We start from the raw sequence: 10,479 nt of genomic DNA on the forward strand, positions 1-10,479 counted from the left end.
ATGGTTAAAAAGTTTTTGAGACAGGGGACGGTTTTGAGTTTCTTTTATTTTTTTTGTTTTAGTTTTACCAATTGCAGCAAGGGACGAAATATATGGTGTGATTGAGTGATGATTTAATAGTTAATTTGATCTTAATCTGATTTGTGAAGTCGACGTTCAACCAGTTTACAGACAGGAAGTACAAGCAGGTGAAAAGAAATAATAAAAAAAATAATAGTTGAAAAGAACTTCTAACTGAATTTGTCTTTGATACTGTGATTGAAGTTGTTTGATTCACTTTACAGACTGGAACAAAATGTGAGAAATTTTTGATGGTGATGTACCACGAAATTAGCTTCATTATCTGATTTTTATTTATATAAACTTAATATTTATAAACATTAAATAATACTAATATAGTTAATAATAATAAAAACTCTAATAATAATAATAAGAAGAATAATAATATTATTACTAATCACAATAATACTAAGAGTGATATCAATATTTTTGATATTTAATAAAAATGATAAATTTGTAAATTATAATAATATCTACTAATTTATTTAAATCATAACTTTAGAAAAGTTATTAAATTTCTTAATTTTCCATAATATTAATAATAACCTTAATGATAATTTTTGTTACTAGTAATAATAATATCGATGATAATAATGATCTTATTTGTTATAATAATATTAATATTATTAATGATAATAATAGTATTAATAATATCGTCACTTATATAAATCATACCTATATAGTTTATATTAGATATAATGTTATTAATAATACAATTATTAATGTTGCTATTAATAATACAGAAAGTAATGGTCATATTATTAATATAACATTTATACTTTATCACATAACATAACAACTTTTATTGAATATTTATCATTTATAAACTTTATATATATTATAATATACATATAGTACTATTTGTATATATATATATATATATATATATATATATATATATATATATATTTTTATTTATTTGCAACACTTGTTCGTGAATCGTCGGAAATAGTCATAGGGCAAATGAATTCATGTAAACTGTTTCAAAAATTTTAAGACTCAACATTACAAACTTTGCTTATCGTGTCGAATTCATTTAAAGATTTAAGTTTAAAATTGGTCGGAAATTCCCGGGTCGTCACAACAAAGAACCATACTTTTGATTATTTCCCTTTCGATTATCCTCGGACGAATCAACCCAACACTGAGCTAACCATGCTTCTTCTTCCGGTGACCACGCCGTGACCTTCTTGGTTGGCGATGTGTAACGAACTTGATCCTCGCCTACAAATATAAACATACAATTAACAAAAATATAACAAATACATATACATATACATGAAAAAACGGAAAAAAAATATATATATACATTTAGAAGAAAAAAAACGAAAAAAACAGAAAAAAACGAAAAAACCAGAAAAAAAATTAACACAAAAAAATTAACACATATTAACTAATATATATATATATATATATATATATATATATATATATATATATATATATATATATATATATATATATATATATATATATATATATATATATATACACACTAACAAATACATATACATATTTACATATACTAACTAATATATATATGTACATTCACATACAATTACAAAAAAAGAAAAAAACAGAAATATAAAACTGAAAAAAACAGTAAAAAAAGTTAAGAAAAAAAATAAAAAAACAGAAAAAAATAGGAAAAAACATAATTTGGGAAAAAAATTATACCTAACTCGACGTTCTTTTTTGTGCTTTCTTTTGGAACGATCTTGTGTTTCCGGAACCGTTTCGATCGGAGTTTCTGGCACCGTTTCTTGATAAATCGGAGTCATCGGTGATTGAAAATTGCGAAATTGTTGGGCTTCTTCATAACGCCGTTGTTGTTCCAAGAATAGTTGATGTTGTTGTTCGGGTGTCAAGATTCGGAATTGAGGCACGATCAATGGAACTTGTTGATAGTTGTTCGGGTTTGATGAACCTCCTCCCGTGTAACTACCGTACCAATCGGGTGGAGTATTTGGTCTTTGATTTGGATGTGAATATTTTTTTTTTTTTTTGAAGAAAAACTTGAAAAAAGAAGAAGATTGAAAAAAAACTTGAAGAAGATGAAGAGGAAGGAGATGAAGATAGAAGAAGATGGAAGATGGAAGATGGAATAAGTAGGTTTTAATTATATTTATTTTCAGAATTAAAAAAAAAAACTCAAACGGATATATATCTGTTGAATTCTCCAGCCACTATGCTCGTGACACGCGTCCCTGACGAGCTTCTGCCCAGACGTCAAATAGTAGATTGACGCCCCCACGCGTCAGATTCTGACGCCGCGTTAGAGTCGTCAGGGGCGTCAGTTTTTGCCACATCGTCTGACGCGTTTAGATCTGACGCTGCGTTATATTCAGTTTGACAAGAAATTTTGGTGTTAAAAAAGGTAGTACATATGGAGTATTAGCAGTTATTTCTTGGAGACATGTGTTTTGTTTTAAAAGTTCAAATAAAAATAAATTATGCATGTCTAAAAATTTTAATGACAAAATAAAGTCGTTATTAGAAAACTTCTAACAATAATTATCCCTATACAATGGAAGTGTTTTAGATGATTGTACAATACACTACACTATTATAATACATCTATATTGATGTACGAAGAATTTTAGCGGTGTACAAATTATCACCCTTAACTAATTATATCAAAAAATAATAGTTAGTCACTAGAGAATTTAATCTGATAAAAAATTATATTTAATGAGTCGAGCTACTCGGGATTTACTCGTGAGCTACACAATATCGAACCGAACTTCGTATATCGAGCTCGTATCTTATTTTATGTGTTAAACAGTATCATGTTAACAATGTTCTTTAATAATGTTAATGGGAACCGTATTTTTACGGAAAACGGGAACTTTTTATTATCAAGGACCTTTCATCTAAAAATGAAAAAACCTATCAAGTGATACAAAGAGAAAACGAAACGCCCCAACTCGCCTGTCAACTACACAAAGAATAAAAAGACCTAACTTATCCAAGCGATTAAAGGCGAACCGAAAGACCAGCAAACCTAAACTAACCAAAGACGACAAAGAAAGTCAACCGAACAAACAAACTGTTGATACCAAACAACCAACCACACCAAACAACACAAAAATTACAATAATCGAACACACAACAATATTGAAGTAATAAACAAACAGACCAAAACAATCAACACACAAGATCAACCAAATCAAGACACACTAATCTTCACTGCGGTCAAGAAAGTTTTTTTCCCCCTCAAATCCAGCTTAATAAGCTTGACCTGGAACTTATTCCAAAGATATACAGACTTTCCCGTTCAGGATGAGAACGACTACACTTTTGGCGAGCCAAAGGAAAAAATCGAAGAGGAACCCACAATCTTTCCTTCAACCAAAGGAAGAACGAATATTGAGTCGAAGAAAGAACCCTAGTGATCGCGTAACCTCTTTTCAAACGAACAAGCCGAAGAACGTAAGGGCTTTTGGCCTAGCGCTATCAAGAAAACTTATCAACTTTATAGTTGTGAGTTCGAGTCCCGTCGTCGTGAATAAAAAACGTATCTGTTTGCTTAAAAAAACGTGAGGTCGAAGAACGTGGTCATGTACGCATTATGAAAGCCCATTTAAAGCCCAATGCATCCGGAAAATAGGGTTGGATCCAAAATTAGGTTTCGGGTTTAACCCGTTACTTTCGTACGTGTAACCGATGTATAACTAGATAGGTCACGAATAGTTTTTCGTCAAATCAACGCTAAATTTCTTGAAATTTTTTCGTCGATCGATTCTTTCTTCTGGTCAGTACACTCAATAATTTCATCATCTGATTTCTCAATTTATATTTGTAATTTTGGATCTCGATTCTTATTATTTTTGTTAGACTGATCTGCTATCGATGCTTTTAATTATATGTTTTCTATCATGAAAATTGATTAATACTCTCAATATTACGACTAGAATCATGATCGATCGTATGTATGCTATTCAATTAATCTAATTATTAGACAATTATTAGTCATTGTAATCGTGTGTCTAATTATTTGATATTTGTTTGACTCTGGTATGTGATCTTATGCTATCACGTGGATTATGATGATTCTATATTTCTATTCGTTGAATTATGTATGTATGTATGTATGTATGTATATATGTATATGTATATATAGATGATATCAGATTTGTTTAATCTTTTAAGACTTAAGAGGGGGTTAAATTGGGTTTTTACTGTAAACAACCATTATGGTTTGTAGTTACAAAATTTAACTACAATTGCTAGTTGTTTTCGATTATTTCTGTAATCTAGTTTTGGGGTGGATGGTGAGAAGTTTGATATTTCCTGATGATACAAAAGCATAAAACTTTAGACAAGTTATTCAGTTGGACTCATATCATGGTAATAAAAGAGTTATTACATACTTCTGATTGCTGTTAATACTCTGCTTACTTGGGTTTGCAGTGGTAAACATGTCAGATGATGTCGAATACCGTTGTTTTGTTGGTGGCCTTTCATGGTCAACGTCTGATAGAGATCTTAAAGACGCCTTTTCAAAGTTTGGCAATCTTCTTGATGCAAAGGTAATATGATTCACATGTTTTCTAATAAGATTAATACCTACTGTTTCTTCTTCTTTTTTTTTGGACTATGTGTTGATATTAGGGGAGTTAAATATTTGGTTTGAAACCGTTTAAACCTAATACCAAATCAAAACTAAACCGAAAAAACCAAACCGATTTAAAAAATGTGGTTTTCGATAATGGAAGTGATGTTACTTTTGCTTTTCTTGAAACAAGAGTGATATCTGCTTTGCTGGAAAGTAATACTTTAGTGCAAACATGTGACTCAGGCCAGGTTAATTGATCTGTATAAAAATTCAGAGTTACACATTTAATATACTGATAGAGGTTAAGATTACATTATTATCATTCATTTTGTTTGGTACGTAAGTGGGTTCAGATTCTTCAGTTTTGTGTGCATAGGCTTGATTAATGTAAAATCTTTTAATAACCGTAGTATTCTTTATTTTGAGCCCGTGTTCTATTACTTTACATTGTAGACATTCTGGATAGTCATTGTTGTTGATGAAAATAGAAACTTGATATTAAGTTCTATTAATATATATTGGTAAAAATTTTGTTTTCATATTTATATAGGTTGTTTTAGAAAAGGAGTCTGGGCGTTCAAAAGGATTTGGTTTCATCACTTTTGATGATAAGCATGCAATGGAAGACGCTATCGAAGCAATGAATGGGATTGATTTGGATGGTAGGAACATCACTGTAGACAAGGCTCAGCCTAAAGGAGGTGGTGGAGGCGGCAGGGATTATGATGGTGGTCGTGACCGTGGACGCGATCGTGGTCGTGATCGTGACTATGGAGGTGGCGGTGGTGGACGTGGCGGTGGTGGTGGTGGTGGTGGGGACTGCTTCAAGTGTGGTAAGCCGGGACATTTTGCTAGGGAATGTCCAAGTGAAGGAGATAGAGGGGGTAGATATGGTGGCAGAGATGATCGTTATGGCGGTGGACGTGGTGGTGGTGGCGGCGGCAGCAGGTTTGGTCCTGATAGGAATGGAGATCGTAACAGTGGACGCAGTAGGGATGGTGGCGGTGGCGGCGGAGGCGATCGATACAGCCGTGATCGTTCTGGACCGTATGAACGCCGTTCAGGTGGTTTCAGATGATTGATTTGAGGTACGTCATTTAACATAAGCTAAAAATTACTTGTATGTGAGTTGGTTTGTTTGTGCAATGTTATTGGGTGAATAAGCTAAAAATGAAATGGTTAAAGTTGTCAAAGCAATTTTTTGACACACTAATTGCAAGTTCAATATTTTTCGACAAAGATGATCCGGGTCAACCCTAACCTGACTTGTACAAGTTACATTTTGACTTGAACCGTCGTTTCTTGTACCCAATTTCCACGTGTAGTATACCATCTTTTGTGAGAATAAACTTATTATTGTTAACTTTTCAGATTTTTGCTCAAGGAGATTGTGCTTGGATCTAGATGCAAATGGTGGGGTTTATCTGTCTGCAACATGTCGTTTTACTTGTTATGTGCTTATTTGGATCTGAATGTAGTACTCAAATTGAACTTTGAAAGTTTGACTACTTGGCATCTGCTACAATACTATGTTGGATTGGTTCGTGGAGTATTGTGCTTGTTATGATTGTCCCTTATGCTGATGCTTCTCGTTCTCTACTTTATTGATTAAGTGATTACAACTTCTAATACTTCTGCTGATGCACCATGAGTGAATTTCCTTATATGCCCTTGTACATCCCAAGTTTATGTGGTTGTTTACTGTCGAATTACTTTTGGGTCCTTGAGCTTGGTCCAGTTTCTTGGTGAAGCCTAAAGCGGGTAACTATTTAATACTCCGTACTAGTTACTGAAATACACTCATCCTGGTTACTTAGCCTCACTATTAACATATTTAACCTTCTGGCAGGCTATTTGGCTATTAATAAGGGTACATGATTTGTTACTAGTTGGTTGTTTTTAATCAGTCCAAACATGATAAATTTCGAAAAGCTTTATCTGCAATTGAATTGTTGATGGAAGATTTTGCCGTTCATAGCACTTTTTGGGATCTGGCACATGTCTTATGGGAAGACGGTTCTTATTGTTTTTCAGCTAGTGATGTCCCTATGTCCCTCCCTTCAAGGTCTGGTCTGGTTCTAGAACCTTTTTCAGCTCATAGTTATTGTTCTTTCTGGTGGTGATCCTGCACTTGGTTCGCGTTGTGGATGTTGGTGCGTATTTTGATTCGTGAAAGGACGTTTGACACTTCGAGTGAGACCGCGTGTTCTGTTTCATGGCATCTGATCTTTTGTTTTCTGCCTGGCCAAAGTACAGCGTTTAACTACAATTTTCACCTGAGCTGTGAAGGTTCTTTTTAAGTCGTCGTATCTTTTACCTTCAGTCATATTGTTCCATTCTGCTCATGATTGTTTTTTCTGTGAATTTGTCTCTACTTGCATGATTTGGTTAATTCCATAATTATTCTCTTTGCCTTCAAGATGTGCATAATTGCTATTACCATATTACCATTACCATAATGTTTTATAGCGAGTAACTTATTGCTGTTAATAAGTTAGTATATCTGGTTCAATATGGAATTCCTAGTATGAAGATGGCCTAAAGTGGAATTCCAGTACTGTAAGAGTTAACCCTTACATGATTTTCTAATCATGTAGGTCTTGATCTCTAGCACACATTTGACAATTCGGTGCATTGCATACTTGTTAGAAATGAGTAAGAAACTGAAATATGAATATAATACATATCCGGTTTAAACAGAAAACCGAAGTAGAAAGCAAAAGAAACATTCATCTAATTTGAATTTTGCAAAGAAACATAATCGTAAATAACTGACTTGAGTTTGACACAATTCTCTAACATAATATTCGTCTTCTTATGATTGAAAACTATTAACGTTAAGATGGGCCAAAACGGGTAGCAAAAAAAACTATACATGTACAGACCCAGATTTCAAGAGTTTCATTCGTGTTTGCAGCTCGCTCGGGTACACATTATATCAGAGATTTTTTTTTTTTTTTAACCGGAGCCTACTTTCGGAACCACAGTGCGTGTAAGCGTGAGAGTGAAACACAACATACGATAACTTGAAGCTTCACACGTATAGTCGTATATACCCGGATACACCTTCTAGTTTAGTTCCACTCCTACGTGGGACAAGTTGGAATCAAATCACTTTCAACTTTGCACTAAACAAGCAACTACAAGTATAAGATCTGATATCTGATTCATGTATGTTTATTTTTGGGCACATCTTAGTTCGCTATTTACTATTTAACTTGTAATAAGCACTCAAATAAAGGACGTTAAAGTCAAATTAAAGGATTAAAAAGGAAGAACCACATTTTAAGTCTGGCCACCTTTAGAGCTCCACTAAAATGACTAAACAAACTATACTTGTAATTAATTAACCTTAATGATAAAGATCACTTTAAGTAACAACCAAACCGGCTGAACCCACGGCTTTGGTTAACCCAAAAGTGATTGTCATAGCTAACCATCCCCCAATCAAGATCCTAAGCGTTGGCTTCACCATTGGAGCACCACCCAAAAATGCACTCAAACAACCAAACCCTATTAAGGCCACGCTAACCACCCCCACAACCACTCCCAATCTCACATGATAATTATGTATAAAAGCGGCTGCTAGCAACGGCATAAGTGCTCCAAAAGCGAACGCACATGCTGATGCTAGTGCGGCTTTAGTTGGACTCGGTAACTCATTTTTCTTATCTTTTTGTTCGTCACTACCAATTTGTCCATTCTTGATATCTCGTTTAAATTGTGACATTTCAATGTCATATTGGGAATAAACGGACACGAATTCTCCAATAGCCATGCTACATGCACCACCAACAAGTGTCGCAATCCCGGAGATGATCATGGTTGCAATGTCTTTACTAACGGCCCCGACGCCCATCATTATGGTTGCAGTTGAAAGGAGGCCGTCGTTAGCACCTAAAAGAGCGGCTCTTAGCCACTGAGCTCGTTTAGCATAGTTGAATGCTATATCAACGGTTTCTTCGATTTCAATATTTGAGTTTTCAATGTTGATGGTTGCCATGGTTTGAGAAGGGTTGCAGAATATGAAAGTTAGTACGGAGTGCTTTAGTAGTAGGAATTATACAATTACAATTGTGGAGAACACACGCCTTGTGATCCCCTTTTTATACACCAACTTCACACAATATCTTTAAGAATGCAATTACACGTCACATGTTTTGGAATAATCGGATTTAAAGGCGTACATCGTAATTATTTTGAATAAAAAATCATATGAGGGAGGCTACTATTCACTACTATGGTATGTTTGACAATTAATTCACAATTTTTAATATACTATAAATTGGCTTATGAAATAAAATAAAGTTTAAACAAACTTTATTAGCACTTCGGTTATTAAAAACGTCTCTGAATTTACATTTTTAAACTACAACCGATTTGTTTGACTTCTATTATTATAATTATAATTTTAATTTACAAAAATACAACTCTAAGTGATTTATGGTATAAGATAATTTCATGAACAACAGTAAATTGATTGTTTCAAATCATATCATATATAGAATAATTATAACGGCCAAAATCAAAACTTCACCAGTGACATGGATTTATACAGATTATAGGTAATAAAAAGTCAAACACTAATTTTCAGGCCAAAAAAAAAAAAAAAGAATCATCATATTCATTTGATATACACTCGTAGTCCAGAATTTATTTCTTTAAGAAAGTTATAACTAGTTTAGTTAGTATTTGTACATGTGAACAATGTGGATGAGACCTGATACTTTCCTTCAAATGTTACTTTTGTGACCCGAAATGTCCACTTTCGGCCATCTTTTTTTGTTGCAAGAATCCCTTCGTTTTTTTTTTTTTTTTTTTTTCCCATCTATTTTTCTTTTGATATTCTTTTCATTCTATAAAAGAAAAATTCTATATAACATCTAAGCTAAAACCATCTTATTTATGCTTTTTATTATTTTAAACATACAAACCGTCCAATGAAAAAGATAAAATTGAGTGATGATTCATAATTATTTTTTTAGTTCATTAACAAATGTATGTAAGACATTGTACTCTACAACAATTCAATTTATACTTGGTGATTTGATTAGAAAGAGGTAGTGCACAAATAACAATTGATGTTTTCCAGCCATATTCCAGCTTCACCTTCTAGATGCCGTAATCAATATTTGTTTCTAGATATTCAAAGAAGACAGCTTTGAACAACTCATACGGAAGTAGCAAAGTTGAATACGATGACGGCCGCCCACCTTCCTCGTTCACACTATTCCACCGCCATAGAATTTTTTACTATAAATAGAGGTGCAAACCTCAGTTGTAAATGATCCTAAATCACTCAGAGAAGTGTAATCACAACCTAGAGAGTGTGTGTGAGTTTGAGAGTTTTTTTTGTAAGAGTTTTGTAATACTCTGTAAATCTATTCTTGTGAGTAATAGAGTTGTTTTTCTCTCAAATTTGTATCTCCCAACATCCAGGCGATCCCCTCTTCCTAACAAGTGGTATCAAGAGCTTGGTTAGAGACGTTGGTTGAGTTTTTGGGTCTTCTGAAGTTTTCTCAAAATTCAATTTTGAGTGTACCATTGGATTCGTCTCGTCGAACCGAGTCCCACGCAAAAAACGGCGACTTAAACGGAGTTATAACGAGCTCAGAAAACGCGGTCACTGTAGCAATTCACTGTAGCAGCTGGCGGCACTGTAGCGGTACTGTAGCGATTCTGAAATTTTACAATTTGGTCCCTGAAATTTTCAGAATTTCATTTTTGGTCCCTGAAGTTTATAAAAATTATAATTTTGCCCCGTAAGTGGAATTTAAGCCGCGAAGTGTCTATTCCACCATTTTCAACCGTTCCGGACGTAACGGTGATCTCTGTTTTCTACAATTCAACCCCGTTTGTGT

General features: G+C 33.6%; 2 protein-coding genes across 2 annotated transcripts; one reads left to right on the forward strand and one right to left on the reverse strand.

Moving 5' to 3' along the window:
- Positions 1 to 3,695: 3,695 nt before the first annotated feature.
- Positions 3,696 to 6,170, forward strand: LOC139890858 (glycine-rich RNA-binding protein RZ1A). Its single transcript, XM_071873788.1, has 4 exons — positions 3,696 to 3,814; positions 4,474 to 4,592; positions 5,169 to 5,706; positions 5,990 to 6,170. The coding sequence occupies exons 2-3, from the start codon at positions 4,482 to 4,484 to the stop codon at positions 5,694 to 5,696; spliced, it is 639 nt and encodes a 212-aa protein (XP_071729889.1). The 5' UTR covers positions 3,696 to 3,814; positions 4,474 to 4,481; the 3' UTR covers positions 5,697 to 5,706; positions 5,990 to 6,170.
- A 1,667-nt stretch (positions 6,171 to 7,837) lies between these two features.
- Positions 7,838 to 8,637, reverse strand: LOC139890859 (vacuolar iron transporter homolog 4-like). The gene has a single exon (XM_071873789.1). The coding sequence runs from the start codon at positions 8,619 to 8,621 to the stop codon at positions 7,989 to 7,991; it is 633 nt and encodes a 210-aa protein (XP_071729890.1). The 5' UTR covers positions 8,622 to 8,637; the 3' UTR covers positions 7,838 to 7,988.
- Between the last annotated feature and the right edge of the window lie 1,842 nt (positions 8,638 to 10,479).

This window comes from Rutidosis leptorrhynchoides, chromosome 2 (assembly GCF_046630445.1).
Source record: "Rutidosis leptorrhynchoides isolate AG116_Rl617_1_P2 chromosome 2, CSIRO_AGI_Rlap_v1, whole genome shotgun sequence".
NCBI classification, from domain to species: Eukaryota; Viridiplantae; Streptophyta; class Magnoliopsida; order Asterales; family Asteraceae; genus Rutidosis; species Rutidosis leptorrhynchoides.